General features: G+C 48.5%; 1 protein-coding gene across 1 annotated transcript in view; it reads left to right on the plus strand.

The window, feature by feature from the left end:
- The window catches only part of LARGE1 (LARGE xylosyl- and glucuronyltransferase 1), a 589,914-nt gene that overhangs the window by 546,528 nt on the left and 25,637 nt on the right, over nt 1-17,749 (plus strand). Inside the window, 1 exon segment of the mRNA XM_060165047.1 lies at nt 5,376-5,654. Within this exon segment, the coding sequence (XP_060021030.1) occupies nt 5,376-5,654 (279 nt within the window).

The following is a 17,749-nucleotide window of genomic DNA, read 5'->3' on the forward strand; positions in this document are numbered from 1 at the left end:
GGCCACGAATGTTAGCTCACTTTCCTTAATGTTTTTCACCTTTATGCTGGCTATGGCATTTGCTACCCAGAATTTACAAACAATTAGAAGCCAAACATTTTTAATTATTAACAACTCAAATCCATCCTTATGTATATGCTTGTTATTAACAAAAGAATACAGACAGGACAGAGCCCCTCCTTCTGTGGCCAGCCCGAAGCGTCCAGCCTGGGCTACAGGAAACCCGGCAGGACCTCCCCTCCCAGCCGGCTTAAAAGAAAGCCCCGGCACTTCTCACATCTGCTGCAAACACTAACCTCAGACGCCTTCCCTTCAGAGCACACACATCCCCCAGCATGGCAGGCGTGCGATCCCCTGACACGCTGTGACAAGTAGTGCCATCCAGACAATACCTCAGAGAACCCAAGGAATTCCACACCCTAGCAAGAGACACTTAGCGGGACATAATCAAAAATTCTAAAGCAGCCGCACAGGTGGATGAAGACGGCAGAAATTCCTCCTTCCACGCCGCCATCCCACATATCCAATTATGATGCTGCAGGCTGACTGGTGCCTGCTGGATTGATTTTTAATTGAAGAAACATTTCGGGTGTGTTTGTAAACCTTTGAGTCAGAAGTAGGCCCTACGTGAGTGCCACAACGAATTAGGGGAGGCAGCGTGCAGGCTCCCGTGCCCAGCTCCCTCTAGAATTCCGTTCAGAAAGAATGAACGTTGCCTGCTGCAGCTGTGGAGCTGGGAGGGCTGCTCCTCACACAGGCGCTCGCTCAGGAAGCTTCCCTCCCATCCCAGCAGCGGACGAGAATGGTTGAAAGGACAAAGCGGGCTGGCTAGGAGGCATCCTGATCGCAGCATCCCGGCCACCTGGCCGGGAGACGCTTGCTCGGTTTCCTGCTCCTTGGATGAAGTCCTTGAAGTACCAGCTACAGTTCCAGGGAATCGTGTGGCTGACGGGCCTTCTCTCTGTTTTCTGCAAGTGGGGGAAAGAGAACGTGAGCTGAGCTAATGGGGTCCCATCCTGTAGGTCCCATCCCTCCGCCGGCAGCACAGCATCTTCTGGGAGTTTGTTAGAACACAGATGCACGGACCCCATCCCAGGCCTGCCGAACAGGAATCTCTACAGTGGGTCCCAGGGATCTGTGTTGTAATAAGCCTCCCAGGTGATCCTGAGCCAGCTGAAGCTGGGAAAGCATTGTTCTAGAGTGAAAGTTACTCCTTTCCCCATGCAACAGCCAGGGCGCTCTTAATCTGGTCACATCATGCTTTCTCAGTGCCTTTAGAACAGTATTAGAGCTGTCCACCATGACCTTGAAGGCCCCATATGACCCGGCACCTGCCCAGCCCCCAAAGCCTCTCCTTCTGCCCCTCACTTGCCTGTGTGCCATCCACACTGGTCCTGTTTCTTCTTTCTTGAGCGTGCTAAACTCTGTATCCCAAGGGCTCTTCCCTCTTCTTGGAAAGCTTTCCACCCAGGCTTTCTCAAGGCCAGTCCTTCTCATTATCCGGGGCTCACACTGACCTCTCCTGCAGGCCTGCCCTCACCGTCCCTCTTTATCCTGTTTCCTGTTCTGTTGCCCCTCTGACGCTCAGTTCACTCTGAACTTACCTTGGTTTATTTCTTCTCTCCAGAAGTGCAGGAACCTTGTCTTTCTCGTTCATTCTGGGGACAATGCCTGCACATTGCACATACTCACAGGATATTTGCTGGAGGACCACGTGTTCCAAAGGGAGGAGTTGAACGTGAGGAGGAAATCACAGCTGTCATGTACGAGTGCTGCTGCACATCCAGCCCTGTGACAGACACTTGAGAGTCATGAGTAAGCAGGCTGTTCACACAGCGGCGCTCGCAAGGTTCCGAGAGCAGCTCCGGGCAAGCCCCACCACACAAGCCCTTTTCAGCGCCCCTGCCTGTGTCATGTTGCCAATGCCCCATGGCCCAAAGCATGTCCCATGGCCAGCCCAGAATCAGTGTGGCAGAGGGTATTACCAAAAGGTGTAGATGGATAGCGGGAGAGGAATTTGTAGCCATTCTGTCGTCGACAAAGGTACTATTATCCCCTCTATGCATATGTGGAAGTGGAAGCTCAAAGAACTATCGTCACTTGCCCAGAGATACTGACACAGGTCAGAGTTCAAACCCAGTTCTGCCTGAGCCCAGAACCCACAGTTGCCCTCTGTACCCTGCAGCCTGCCTTGCCCTGTGTACCAGATTGGAGTTGTCTGCCTTGTAGGGAGTGGGTTCCCCATTCCAGCAGAGACTGAGTGGCCACCTGCCCGGGCTGCTTGGCCAACTGACATTCTAGAATTCCTTCCAACCCCAGCCTTTTAGGTTTCGAATCAGCCATCTCCCTGCCTGCTCCCTTTCACCTACACAGACTGTCTGGGGCTTCCTGTCTCAGTAGGACTCCCTGGGGGAAGCCCTGCTGCTTTCTAGGTCTTGCAGACAATATCTCTGGCCGTTCCTGCGCCTTTGCCGTCCTCTTCCCGGCGTGAAGCGATGGCGGGCTCTGTGGGGGAGGGGAGAGAGCACGGGACAGGGGGTCCTCGCGTCAGCCCTTCCTCTCGTACACGGTGTCCTCTTCAGCAGGTCGTGCTCCTCTCTGAGGCTGAGGCCTTTCATCATAACAATGTTATAATCAGACTAAAAATCTCAAAGATTCTTTCCAAACGGGTAGGAATTACCCATTTTTTGAATTAATCTTTGTCTCTTGAAACACTCTCCGTGGGCCCAGGTCCTTGCTGTGCCAGAGCCTTTGTCGTCCTACGTTAAGACACCAAAGAAAGCCTCGGCACAGAACCCAACAGGAAGTGCACAGGGACAGGCCCTAGGGCATAGGCGTGGGGAGACAACCAGGAGAAGGGTGGAGAGACTGGGGGATCTTGGACTCCAAGAGAGACCAAGGAGAAGGAGGAAGGACTAGAGGGAAGCTGACACCAAGGTCGGAACACATTCCTGTTCGGGGAAACAGGGGATGGGAAGATATCTGGGGACATCTTTCTCAGCCCAAAGCCAGTTCGTGTTGAGCAGTGGTCTGGATCCCTGGCACTGGGGTCAGACGTGGGTGCGAATCCAGCCCCTCCTCTTTGTAGCTGTGTGACTTGAAAGAAGTCATTTCACCTCCTGGAGCTTCCTCACCTGTAAAACAGTGATTGAGAATCTCCACTATGTTTACAGCATTACTGTAAATGTTACAAATTGACATTTACATTTTGGACAACAGCCAAAATGTGTTGGCACGCTGTGAGCAACAGATAAAGGTAGAGACTTATTGTATCGTGATCGCACTTTACGTATCCTCATCATTACGATGAACCTCGCTCAGCTTGTCTGTTTGACTGTTGTTCGGGTCCTGGCAGAGAGCTTGGTTTTAAGGGAAAAGAGAGACTGGAGCTAGTGGCAGAGAGACAGAAGCGATGGCGCCATGATTCGTTTTCACTCAGTGAGTTTCTTTGGAACATCTGGCAGCATTTCCTGTAGAGTCTGCATGGATATGATGTTTGTCACATCAGCAGCCCCTTTCTCCTGAGAACCCTAAGTATTTTGTGTCTCTGTTTTCACTCTAAACTTGTCAGAGGTGGGAAGATGGGGCTGGACCAGGCAGGGCTTGCTCCCTGCTCGGAAAACTCGGACACAGAGTCCAAAACCAGGTCAGGGGGAGAATCCACAGCAGAAGCTGGTCTCTCTTCACACTCGGTCTGACATGCCTCCCGCATCCACTCCCTTTAATGCTGACGTCCACATAGTAGAAATTACCCTTGCCCTGTACTCCCCAAATCCTCAAGGATTGGTACAAACATCGCTCCCATCCAAGTGCAGAGCCCTCCCATTTTGCAGACAGTGCAACTGAGGTGCAGGTGGGATAATTCAAACTCCCAGATTCTCAAGAGCCCAGCAGAAACCAGGGCCCTTGTAGCAGAGGCCGAACACAAATTTCAGTGAAATCAAGCATTGTGGAGAATGTAGTGCCTCTTTCAAAACTGGCTGGGGTCAGTTTGATTAACAAAATGCTATAAAGTATGAGAAATGGAGGGCATTGTACCCTGATGAATATCTTAATCCTCCTTAGTGAAAGAGGAAGCAAATCCAGGAAATACCAGTTCACAGAATTAACTGAGAGGAAACTGAAAGTCCATCAGGAAAGCCATTGACACAAGATAGGTGTGCCCATTTTCTTTTGTTTAGAAGCATGGAAATGCATGGAATCTATTTCCTGGTAATTGTCCGAATGAAGTGGCCATTCTGACCAGGAGCCTACTTGATTATGTACCTCTTGCTGGGTAGGGAAAATTGAAATAGGCTTTTGCTGTTTCTTAACCATAGATTTTATGTACCAGGCACTTCTAATGCTTCTGGGCGGTGGGGGGAGGGGGCATTTTTATAGATTTCGCCTCAGACATTTTTGCAGAACCCTCTTGGTTGGGAGCATCTTTCGTTTTTTTCTCTGGGCTCTGTTCCCACCCCACCCTCACTCTCCCTGGCTCAGCGCCTCTCGGGTAGCCTTGCAAAATTGCCTGGTGCCCTGGAGCAATAAGCGCTCTGAAAAATGAAGACACCGTCACCCCAGGCTCACTTTTGTCCCCAACATTCATATGTTTTTTTTTCCTTGCCTTTGCCAGACACCCAAGAGTATTATCTTCTCACTGTCTTCAAAGTCCTATCCAGAAACCTAGCCACACACATTTGGTGCAAGTCCAAGAACCAAAGCTGGCTGGACATCTAGAGCCTCAATTCCTTCATCAGGAAAATGGGGGAAATGACAGATGGGGCACAGGGCTTGGGGGAGAATTCTGGGAAGTGTCTGGTGCATAGTAATGAGTCAGTGATTGTGGTTATTATTACTCTTGTTTTTACTGGTTGTTTTAATGCTCCTTGTAACTCAGTTTGGCTAAATCTCCTATGGCTGGTCCCTGCTTCAGGAGAGTGGGAGGGCTGCTGTACATCTTTGCTGAGGGAGAAGGAAAGGTATAGGAGTTTTAAGCTGGAAAGGGATCTTTACATCATTAACTGTATTTTTTCCCACCCACTGTTGAAAAGAGGAGTCTGAAAAGAAAAAGCTTAGTATAGTGGGATGTGACTCTCTCCATATCACCCCTCTGGGTGGAAGCATTCAAACACTAGACACAAAAAGGTGAGTGGTATTGTGCCCATTTTACAGATAAAGGAACCGAGGTTTGGTTATTGGCCTCCATCACACAGTGATTAACATTTAGAGCAGGGGTTTGGATTTGGAGCTGACTGACCAACTGTGGATGGAGATGGAGTTCCCCAGCCCCAGGCTAGCGGACAGGACGATGCGCGCGGATACGCAGATGACACCTGTAGATGCAGATGAGGCCCGCGCATGCGCGGATGGGTCAGGTGTCCCGTCTCTTGCAGGCTCCAGATGCTCGAGGCCATCTGCAAGCACTGGGAGGGGCCCATCAGCCTGGCCCTCTACCTGTCGGACGCTGAGGCCCAGCAGTTCCTCCGCTACGCACAGGGCTCGGAGGTGCTCATGGGCCGCCACAACGTGGCCTACCACATCGTGTACAAGGAGGGCCAGTTCTACCCCGTGAACCTGCTGCGCAACGTGGCCATGAAGCACGTGGGCACGCCCTACATGTTCCTGTCCGACATCGACTTCCTGCCCATGTACGGACTCTATGAGTACCTCAGGTGAGGACCCGTGGGGCTCAGGCGCGGGCAGTGCTGGGGCCAAAACCCCCCTTAGGATCGTCGTCTAGTCCAGTGTTCCCTCTGTCGATGGGTCAGCCAAGACCCAGAAGGGGAGAGCACCTGCCCGAGTCCACCCATAGATAAGTGGCCCCTGACTGCCGGGTTTGGAGGGGCGGTTAGGCTATCAGGTGTCTGTATTTTTACGATGATCAGACTAGAACCCCAGGTGGCCTCATGAAATGTTTATGGCAGAGCTTGGTCCAGGAAGCATCTCCTGTCTCCCAGTCTAATGCTCTTCCTATAGCTTTTATGAAAACATATCATTCCTCTTGCAATTTTGGATCAGACAGCCTTCATCTAAACATTCTAGAAAGATCACTGCCTTTTCTGGAAAACAAATCAAAGCGGTGGTGATGGCGAACATTTACTGAAGCGCTCGCTGAGTGTCAGGCACTGTTCTGAATGCATGGCAAGTGGGATTCCATTTCCTCCCCTTGCGGAGTCCCTGCCATGGGTACTATTGTCATTCTTTATGTTCCCAGCGGGAGACTGGGAGCGAGATGGGGAGCTCACACTAACGTGGGAGCTGGGGTCAGCCGGCCTGACTCTCTGTGACTGCATCCAGCTCTCCCCGTGCGGGGGTGGGGGGCGCGGGCAGGCAGGCGTCCAGCAGCCGGGGAGAGCTCTCAGCTTGTTGCGCTTATTATGGAATAACAAACCATCTGAACTGGAAGGGACTATGGAATTCACCTAGGCCAGAAGTCCCCACGTGAGCAAACCAAAGTCACAAGATGTAAATGGTCAAAATTCGTTTTAATCCTTTAGCACTGTCGTTTGTCAACATGAGTTATCTCTGCTGCCAGGTGAGTACCTTCCCGATCCAGGTACCATGAGGGGTGGTTTGCATATTAATTGTCCTGCTGGAGCCGCGCTTCAAGCCCAAAAGGCAGGCATGGTTACCCCCTCCCTTTTATTGTGGTGAACGGTGAGGCTCAGAGAAGCAAAGTGACCTGCTCAGGTGCACCTAGGCGGCTCCGGGATTCGAACCAGTATCTGTGGGACCCCAGGTCTGCAGCCTGCCCTGCTTCATACTTGTCTGGCTGCTCTGGGGTCTATGACTGTCCCAAACAGAGCAGGGTCTGAATTGTCTCTCTCCTGGTCTCTTGCCCTCCCCCACTTCCGTGTGTGTGTGTGTGTGTGTGTGTGTGTGTGTGTGTGTGTGTGTGTGTGTGTGTGTGTGCGTGCGCGCGCGCCTGTCTCTGTCTCTGTCTGTCTCACTCTCAAAAGAGCTCCCACAAGAGTCTTCAAACCTTTGGTACTAAAGCCAGAGCACGGATGTGATACGAGCTCCCCCCTGCCCTGCTCTCTAGATAAAGAGAAGGCAGACTGTTCTCTGTCCACTGTCTGAGTCAGGTTTCCTTCCAGGGTTATCTTGGGATGCCATAGCATCAATCTGTCCCCTCTGAGCTGGTGGAGTCCCTTCCAGACCGTCTTTATTAAGAACAACAGGTGATGAGAAAACCGTAATGCAAAGAGTCATGCACCACAATGTTCATCGCAGCTGTATTTACAATAGCCAGGACACGGAAGCAAACTAAGTGTCCACTGACAGATGAATAGATAAAGAAGATGTGGCACATATATATAATGGAATATTAGCCCTAAAAAGAAACGAAATTGAGTTATTTGTAGTGAGGTGGATGGACCTAGAGTCTATCATACAAAGTAAGTCAGAAAGAGAAAAACAAATACCATATGCTAACACATATATATGGAATCTAAAAAAACAAAAACAAAAACGATTCTTATGAACCTAGGGGCAGGACAGGAATGAAGACACCGACGTTAGAGAATGGACTTGAGGACACGGGGAGGCGCAAGGGTAAGCTGGGACAAAGTGAGAGAGTGGCATGGACATATATACACTACCAAACGTAAAATAGATAGCTAGTGGGAAGCAGCCGCATAGCACAGGGAGATCAGCTCGGTGATTTGTGACCACCTAGAGGGGTGGGATAGGGAGGGTGGGAGGGAGACGCAAGAGGGAGGGGATATGGGGATATATGTATACGTACAGCTGCTTCACTTTGTTGTAAAGCAGAAACTAACACACCATTGTAAAGCAATTAGACTACAATAAAGATGTTTAAAAACAACAACAACAACAGGTGAGTGACCCCGAGTCAACATAACCCTCAGTCAGGGAGGATGAGAGGTGTCTTCCCAAAAAGCATTGGCTGTGGTAGGGAGCTCTGTGAACCCTAACTCCTGACCCTGCAGGGACGCCAGGAATAGAGCTGTCTTCCAGCTCCAGCTGGGCCTTGGGATACCAGTGTGTGGAGTGAGGGCGCCCCCGTGTGGCCAGACAGCACTTTCAGCCCCTGATTCCTGTGAATTGTGAAACCTCTGCAGCTTGCAGGGTGATGACAGGCTCTGGGTGTGTCGGGCGGGGCTTTCAAGGGAACAGACGGTAGGGGTGAGGGCTGCCTTCCCCCAGCAAGAGAGAGGCTTCGCTATTGGACCACAGCCCACCTTCTGGGGCTCTACTGCGGGAGCACCCGCAGAGACTTCCTTCCAGCTAGTTGAAGGTGAACTGGCCCCATCTGAAAAGTCTGTGGTCTCTGCTCCCCCATCCAAAGACTATATAATTTTGTCTCGTGGGCCTCGTGATTTGAAAAACATTACACGTGAACAGACTGCGTTTTATGTCGTCTTCCTATGTTTTATTGATCAAAGACGTCAGTAACTGCTAATCATGACCTTACCCAATGTGAGATAACTGGTATTGCCCATTAATTAACATTTCCTTACTACACAGTCACCTGAAGTTTGAGTTGGCCTTTAGCCACCTCCTCACAAGAAGGTATGTGGTTCCCCTCACGCATTTGGAAATATTGCAGATTGCCCCTGAAACCCCATTCCTTTCTTCACAGGCCCTATGGGAGTCCAGAGACCCTGAGTTGAGAATAACTGATCTTGTCCAGTGTTTTTTTACTGCACACGTGAGAACAGACCAGAGAAGCAAAGCGACTTCCGTCTAGAGTGAAAAGATAGTGGGACTTTCCGGATTCTTTCTTCTCCATCCATAGTGTCCATTCGTTTAGTGAGTAACCATTTACGAGGCACCTTAGGGGCCCCCATATCTGTGAACCACACAGATAGGATCCCAGAGGTTTAGACCAACAGGAATGAGAGTTGAGCAAAGACGCAGACTCCTTAGGTACTGTGATGGGTGTGTCCTCTCCCAGGGTTTTCAGCCTCATCTGGGGGGGAGGCAGTAATAGGAAAAGAGGTCCTGAAGAGGTTAGATCTAAATGGAGGCCTGAGGCTGAGCTGGAGTCTGCCAGGAGAGGGGACGATGTTCCAGGTAGAGAGAGAGATCCATTCTGGAGAGGCAGGTGGCCGGAGCCCTGATGGGGAGAACAGCAAGAGATGATGTGGCCAGAAATGTAAGCCAGGGTGGGTCCCTCAGGACTTCTCATAAAATACGCTAAGGAGTTTGGGCTTCATGAGGTGGGGTGTGGGGGTGTGGGTAACAGAAGATCCCTGAGAGAATGGCATGATTAGGTGTGCATTTAAGGAAGATCACTCTTGTTGCATCAGGGAAGGATCACAGTCAGTAGGGCCAGAGGAGATAAGTTAGGGGACTCTTGTGTTCATTCTGGTGAGAGATGTTGGAGGCCTAGCAAAGGGATCAGAAGTAGCGGCAGAGACAGGTAGATGGACCAGAGAGAGATTCTGCAGCTGAAATCGGTAACTGTCTGCAAAGGTGGCTGGACTTTGGAAGCAAGACAGGGAACCTCTTTCAAATGTTGTCACCTGAGGCTTCCTTTTCAAAAGCCTGTGCCTGCAAGTCCTGCCTGCTTTGGCCTGTGTCTCGTGCTGGCCCCCTCTTGGTCGGCTGTGCCCATGTCCTTCCCGGACTAAGCAGGATATCATGGCATTGACTCTGAGTGTCATGGTGGACAGGCACCTGCTGCGACCCTGGTTCCAGCTCGCACTCTGTGCCGTAAAAAACTGTGTGACTTCCAACAATTCTGTTTTTTTCAACCTGTTTCTTTATATTCTTCAAGAGGAGCTAGAAATCTGGATTTTCATGTTTTAATTTTTAGTGTTGACAACTAATTTTTTAAAAAATGTAAACACTGTTGAGTCAGACCAAACATGTCTTCAGGATGAATAGAACCTTCTCATCCCCACAGACCACCAGGTTGTGACCTCTGACCTTTTTTAAAAAAATTTTATTGGAGCATAGTTGATTTATAATGTTGTGTTACTTTCTGGTGTACAGCAAAGTGATTCAGTTATACATATACATATATTCATTCTTTTTTAGATTCTTTTCTCATATAGGTTATCACAGAATATTGGGTAGAGTTGCCAGTGCTCTACAGTAGGTCCCTGTTGGTCATAGTAGTGTGTGTGTTCATCCCAAGCTCCTGATTTATCCTCCCACCCCCTCACCTTTCCCCTTTGGTAACCATAAGTTTGTTTTCGATGTCTGTAAGTCTGCTTCTCTTTTGTAAATAAGTTCGTTTGTATCTCTTTTTTTCATTAGATTCCACATATAAGTGATAACATATGGTATATGTCTTTCTCTGGCTTATTTCATGTAGTATGATAATCTCTAGGTCCATGCATGTTGCTGCAAATGGCATTATTTCATTCTTTTTTATGACTGAGTAATATTCCATTATATACATGTACCACATCTTTATCCATTCCTCTGTCGATGGGCATTTAGGTTGCTTCCATGTCTTGACTATTGTAAATAGTGCTGCAGTGAAAATTGAGGTGCATGTATCCTTTCGGACTATGGTTTTCTCCAGATATATGCCCTGCCCAGGAGTGGGACTGCCAGATCATGTGGTAGTTCTATTTGTAGTTTTTTAAGGAACCTCCATCCTGTTCTCCATAGTAGCTGTATCAGTTTACATTCCCACCAACTGTGCAAGAGGGTTCTCTTTTCCACACCGTCTCCAGCATTTATTGTTTGTAGACTTTTTGATGACGGCCATTCTGACCGTTATGAGGTGCTAGCTCATTGTAGTTTTGATTTGCATTTCTCTGATAATTGGTGATGTTAAGCATCTTCTTATGTGCTTTTTGGCCATCTGTATGTCTTCTTTGGAGAAATGTCTATTTAGATCTTCTGCCCATTTTTTGATTGGGTTGTTTTTTTGATATAGAGCTGCATGAGCTGTTTGTAAATTTTGGAGATTAATCCCTTGTCGGTATGACCTCTGACCTTGATCATTTCTAGGAACTAGAATTTTGAGAACTGGTAAGGAATACGATTCTATCAGACGTCCCAAGTAAGCGTGCACTGTCCTTTTCATGTGAAGATAACCATACTGACTTGCCATTAGCTTAAGGAAAAATTTCTTCTGTGTGAGGTAAGTGTTATTACAGGTGACCAAACAGAGGCCCCAGAGAGGTTAAATCTTCGTGCCGGAGGAGGAAGGTGGCCACCCCTCTACAATAGCCTGCTCATTAATGGAAGGGGCTAGATCCCTCTCAAAACTCAGGATACCGGAGCAGGTTGATTGGCAGCCCTTTGATTAGACCCCCAAACACACCCATATCACCCCTTTTGGGGAGCCTACTAGGTTACCAAAAAAAGTTCAGCATCATAGCTCCCTGAGCAGTTGCTTAGCAACCAGCTATTATCATAGCAAAAACAAACAGATCAACTGGAAAATAATGAAATCGGTTACATGCATGGGCATAGCTGCAGAGTTTCACTAAAATATCACTCCCACCCCTTCACCTGTGTCTTCTAAGAAATGAGGGTGGAGGGCTTCCCTGGTGGCGCAGTGGTTGGGAGTCCGCCTGCCAATGCAGGGGTCATGAGTTTGTGCCCCGGTCCGGGAAGATCCCACATGCCGCGGAGCGGCTGGGCCCGTGAGCCATGGCGGCTGAGCCTGCGCGTCCGGAGCCTGTGCTCCGCAGCGGGAGAGGCCACAACAGTGAGAGGCCCGCGTACCGAAAAAAAAAAAAAAAAATGAGGGTGGAGATGTGCAGCGTTCACTCCTGATTTCAGAAATGTCAAGTGAAATTCAGCAGGCGTGGCAGAAGTCACGCAGACCGGCCTTTGCCTGCAGGTCCTACCGTGCTTGTCAAGGATGTGACTCGGGGTTGCTTATTTCGTCTCCCCAGTCCTCTGCTTCCTCAGTTAGTAAAGGGGCTAGTAATAGCTTCTTGCGGGGGTCCAGTAGGTGTTCAACAGAAGTTAATTTTCTGTGCTTTGACGCTCAGAACTGAACGTCTTTGCCAGGCCCCCGCCCATAACCCCCACTGTTGCGAACTGCCGCCTTCAGTACAGCCTGGTAACTTCATGTAACCATCTTTTTTTTTTTTTTAATGAAATGAGAAACTATATACTCGTGCTCATTCACTCCAAAAACTATTGAGTGAGCACCTACTACGTGCCTGACAGTGTGCTGCATTGTGACAGTGCTGTCTCTGGATTCACTCGACCTGCATCTCAACACTGAGTGCTCCTCACTCAGCCTTTACTGGACCTTGGGAAAGGTACTTAACCCTCAAACTCTGCACCTATGAAGTGAGGATCCTGTTCTATTCTTTCTTCACTCTTAAGGTTCTGGGAAGGTTAAATGGAATAGTACTTGGAAAGCACCTAGCACATGCCTGGTATGTTCTACATTCCACAGATATACACTGTGCATCTGCCGTGACCAGGCTGTGTTCTAGGCACTGGGGCTTTCACGGTGCACAGCACAGCCCGAGCTCCTGCCCTCATGGGGTTACATTCTAGGGGGCACTCCAGCTGCACGCCCTGCTGTTGCTCTTGTCATTATCAATACAGGTACAGAGATAAAAGATACGGGAGCTCAGACTCACAAGATGACGACCCAGCGTGGGTGGGCTGGGAAGGCCTCGAAAATAGGTGATAGCTCAGTTCAGGCTTTAAGGACTAATAGGTATAAAGGCATGAAATATCTTGGCATGTTCAAGGAATGTTCCAGAATGGTAGAGGCCTAGACAGCTCTGTCTGCTGGGACGTCCCACATCCACGAGACTGGGGCAGGTTTCTCGCCTCTTTCTCTAACCCAGCAGAATCCTCATCTTTGTTCAGTGCTTGAAGCTTTAAACCTCTGTGCTTTGCTTTGCAAATGTTGCCTCGCTTTCGAGGGGACAAACGTGCCACGTTGGTTGAGACTATATCCTGAGAGTGTACAGGAGTGACAGATTCCAGTTTCATTGTGTTCTCTGCAGGATGACATCTAACCGCCCTCCCCCATCACGTGTCCCCTGGCACATGATGGCGGCTTTGTAAACACTGGTTGAATGAAGGACAGAAATGTGAACAAGGCCAGGGACAGGTGGCGCCAGGCGAGGCCGACTGGCTGCTCGATGAGGGACATTACCAGGTGGCGTTCCCTTGTGTACATTCGTCATTTTGTTTCTACTGCAACATTTAACATTTATTGAGCACGTACTACAGGCCAAGCGCTGTTGCAAGCACTTTTGCATGTATTTTGTCATTTAACTTCATCACAGTTCATTTAACAGATGAGGATGCCTGGGTGAAATAACATGCCCACAGGCACAGCATCACTAAGCAGACATCTTGCTTATCCTGGCTTATCCAAAGGCGTTGTGTGCTTACTGTTTTTATAATATTTGTTTGTTTGTTTTATTGAAGTATAGTTGATTTACAATGTTGTGTTAATTTCTCCTGTACAGCAAAGTGATTCAATTATACATATATATTTACATTTTTATATTTTTTTCCATTTTGGTTTATCACAGGATATTTATTGAATATAGTTCCCTGTGCTATACAGTAGGACCTTGTTGTTTATCCATCCTGTATATAATAATTTGCATATTCTAACCCCAAACTCCCACTCCCTCCCTCCATATCCCCTTGCCCCCTTGGCAACCACAAGTCTGCTGTGTCTGTGAGTTTCTGTTTTGTACATAAGTTCATTTGTGGCATATTTTAGATTCCACATATAAGGGATATCATATGGTAATTGTCTTTCTCTGGCTTACCTCACTTAGTATGATAATCTCTAAGTCCATGCACGTTGCTGCAAATGGCATTATTTCATTCTTTTTATGGCTGAGTAATATTCCATTGTATATATGTGCCACATCTTCTTTATCCATTCGTCTGTCTGTGGACACTTAGGTTGCTTCCATGTCCTGGCTATTGTAAATAGTGCTGCAGTGAACATTGTGGTACATGACTCTTCTTGAATTATGGTTTTCTCTGGGTATAGGCCCAGGAGTGGGATTGCTGGATCATATGGTAGTTCTATTTTCAGTTTTTTGAGGAACCTCCATACTGTTCTCCATAGTGGCTGCACCAATTTACATTCCCACCAACAATGGGGGGGGGGTTCCCTTTTCTCCACACCCTCTCCAGCCATTTGTTTGCTGTTGTGCTTAACCTGTTTATTGATCCAAACGCCTGATGGGCTGATCTCTTCCATCATCATGATGGCCATGATCATCCTCACAGGTTGTAGTTATCAAGTGCATTCTGTGCGTTGAAGAACTGTCTTAAGCTCTACATGAGATAATCCATTTAATTCGTACAAAACCCCACAGCCCAAGTCCTAATATATCCCCGTCTCAGGGAGGATAAAACAGTGGCACAAAGATGTAACTTGCTGGAGAGTACGAGCAGGTGAGTGTCCAGGTAGGGCCTGAATCTGGGCAGGCTGCCCCAGAGCTGCCCTCTGAACTGCAAAGCTCTTAATGGCCCCTCCAGTTAACCTCCAGCTCACAGCTGACCCAGGGCAGCACATAGAAAGCACCGCTGGATGTTCAGCCGTGATTGCTAACGGCAAAGGGGCAGTGGGGTAATTAGATAGGAATGAATGAGGATGTTGAGAAGGACATGAGATGCTGCCTGTAGAGTCCCTGGCACAGAGCCGGGCGCAGTCAACGACAGCTTTTTCTTTTATTAACATGCCCCAAAAGCTCATTCTTAGCTTCTCTTTCCTTCCTGCCCCTCCCTGCCTGACAGCTTCTCCCTCTGGATGTGTTAATGCCATCAATTCAGGAACCACCCAATTTTGCTGGCCCTGGAGGCCCCCCCAGCTCTCAAGATGACTCTGCCCCTCTCTGCCCGCATCCGTGATGTGTCTGTCTTACGGTGCCACTCCCTGTAGGCAGCTTTATCTCCCTCATTTGCAAGTCCTTGCTGTTGTCCACACACACCTCCTGGAAGCCTGTCTGCTGGGAACTCATTTCCTAGGCAACTATAATAGAATCTTAGCAAACCCCATTACCTGGCCTCCTGTGCAGGGGAGTGCAGCAAGGCCTGGGACGGGCTGTGCCCAGGTCTGCCTCCACAGTTACCTGAGCAGATGATAAGCACAGCTTAACTCTGCCCCCTCCGCCCTCTCTGCCCAGAGGTAGGTTGCTAAGTCCTGAAAAGCGTTATTCAGATGATTTCCCATTGCTCTGGTTGGAAGCCATGATTCTATCTGGTACTCTTGAAGGTAGGCAGTGTAAGGGGTGTGGGGGGCAGCTGGGGACCAGGGGGCTTCTCAGAGCCACAGACACACATGTACACGTGCACACGCACCTATCTGTGCTTCTCACTGGTTGCTGGTATCTGTGGCCAAGGTAGCCCTGCTGCTTCTCACCAGCTGCCAGCTTGCTCCCTGGTTCTGTTTGTTTGAACCACGCCCACATAGTTCCAGGAATAAGCTGAAATCAGAAAGGTACGGGGGAATCTCAGCCTTCTCTTCAAATAGGGATCACCCCAACTGTGCCCCATCTACACCTCGTGAGCCTCGTGGGAGGATACGAGGGTGCAGGCAGCCTGTGCAGGCTGAGGAAGGGAGAGAGACGTTTACAAACACCCTCCATGCACCTGGTGTTGTGCTAGGTGCTTGACAGATGTTTTCCAGGTTTTTTGTTGGTTTGTTTTGTTTGGGCCATGCTGCGCTGGCATGCAGGCTCTTAGTTCCCTAACCAGGGATCGAACCCATGCCCCCTGCAGTGGAAGTGCAGAGTCTTAACCACTGGACCACCAGGGAAGTCCCCAAATGTTATCTTTTTAAATCACAAACGTTATCATTTTTTAAACGCAAAAGATAAACTTGATCAAAAGTCGTATGTATTTAAGTGGCGGAACTACAGTTGCCACCCAGCTCTGTTGCTTCCAAAGGGCCCTCTTCACAGTACCACCCTCTCTCTCACATAAGACAACTGCAAATTGATTCCTTCATTCCCTGCGTATTTATTGCTTGCCTGATGTGTGCCTGACACAGTGCCAGAGCTAGAAACGTAACCATGAACAAGGCTCATCCTTGACCTCAAGCCTAGCAGAGCTGATAGGTACATAAGCAGGCACTCTGCGTGTTATTACCACTGCCACCACCCGCCATCCTCGGTGAGCAGAGAAGTCCAGGACGATGCCCACCATCCCTAATCATTAGAGAAATGCAAATCAAAACCACAATGAGGTGTCACCTCACACCTGTCAGAAGGGCCAGCATCAAAAAGTCTACAAGCAATAAATGCTGGAGAGGGTGTGGAGAAAAGGGAACCCTCCTGCACTGTTGGTGGGAATATAAATTGGTACAACCATCATGGAGAACAGTATGGAGGTTCCTTAAAAGACTAAACATAGAACTACCATATGACCCAGCAATCCCACTCCCGGGCATATATCCAGAGATAACCATAATTTTATGAGATACATGCACCCCAATGTTTATAGCAGCACTATTCACAATAGCCAAGACACAGAAGCAACCTAAGTGTCCATGGACAGAGGAATGGATAAAGAAGATGTGGCACATACCTACAATGGAATATTACTCAGCCATAAAAAAGAATGAAATTATGCCATTTGCAGCAACATGCATGGACCTAGAGATTATCATACCAAGCGAAATAAGCCAGAGAAAGACAAATACCATATGATAATCACTTATATGTGGAATCTTAAAAAATGATACAAATGAACTTGTTTACAAAACAAACAGACTCACAGACATCAAAAACAAACTTATGGTTACCAAAGTGGAAAGGAAGTGGGGAGGGATAAATTAGGAGTTTGGGATTAACATATTCACACTACTATATATAAAATAGATAATCAACAAGGACCTACTGTATAGCACAGGGAACTCTACTCAGTATTCTGTAATAACCTATATGGCAAAAGAATCTGAAAAAGAATGGATACACGTATATGTATAACTGAATCACTCTGCTGTACACCTGAAACTAACACAACATTGTAAAACAACTGTACTCCAATATAAAATAAAAATAGAAAAGTCCAGGACGAACCAGTCCCAAAGAAGATGTAGCCCCGTCATCAAGGGGGCCGCATCAAGGCCAACAGAGGTGGGCAGGGGAGGTGCAGGGAAGCAAAGTTCTCTAACTGGCTGCACGCAAAGCCTTAAGAGAAAGCGTGATACTGTTCTGGGGTTTCAGAAACAGACACGCACTCCAGCACAAATTTCTTTCCCTCCTCCCAGTCCTTGTAATATAACGTTCCTGTGAGTGAGTCCTGGGAACTTGTATGAGCATCGCTTGGATTCCTTACAACACAGGGTTGATTAAACAGTCGGCTCTCTGACATTTGATGCTGTGGACATCTGAGGCTCAGAGAGCCGATGTCTCATTCTCTCCTGGCATCCTGACAGCAGCCCCAGTGCCTTCGGCCCCATGGTTCCGAGCAGTTTGTCACCTGTCAGCACCAACCTCAGCCATTCATTGCACCAACACAAAGAAATCAGCCCAACCACTTCCGTTATAGGAGTGGAAGCTCTCGTGTCTAGAGAGTGAGGATCTCCATCCCTGCCCAGGGAGCAGGGGCAACAAGATGTGTCCAGACGGTAACCAGCATCAAGAGGGCTGATGCATAAAACAATTACCCTGATCAAAGCCCAAGAGGGTGGGGAGATGTTCTCCAGAATTCTGGGACGTTGTTCTAAAGCTAAGGGCAGCGGGAGTGGTCTTTAGCACCAAGTGCAGAGAAAAGTCAAGAAAGATGAGAATGGAGAAGTCTGTTGGATTTGACAGTGAGGGGACATTGCCAACCCTGGCCTGATCCAAGGAGTCAGAGGCAGACTGTAGTTGTTAGAGAAGCT

This window comes from Lagenorhynchus albirostris, chromosome 11 (genome assembly GCF_949774975.1).
Source record: "Lagenorhynchus albirostris chromosome 11, mLagAlb1.1, whole genome shotgun sequence".
NCBI classification, from domain to species: domain Eukaryota; kingdom Metazoa; phylum Chordata; class Mammalia; order Artiodactyla; family Delphinidae; genus Lagenorhynchus; species Lagenorhynchus albirostris.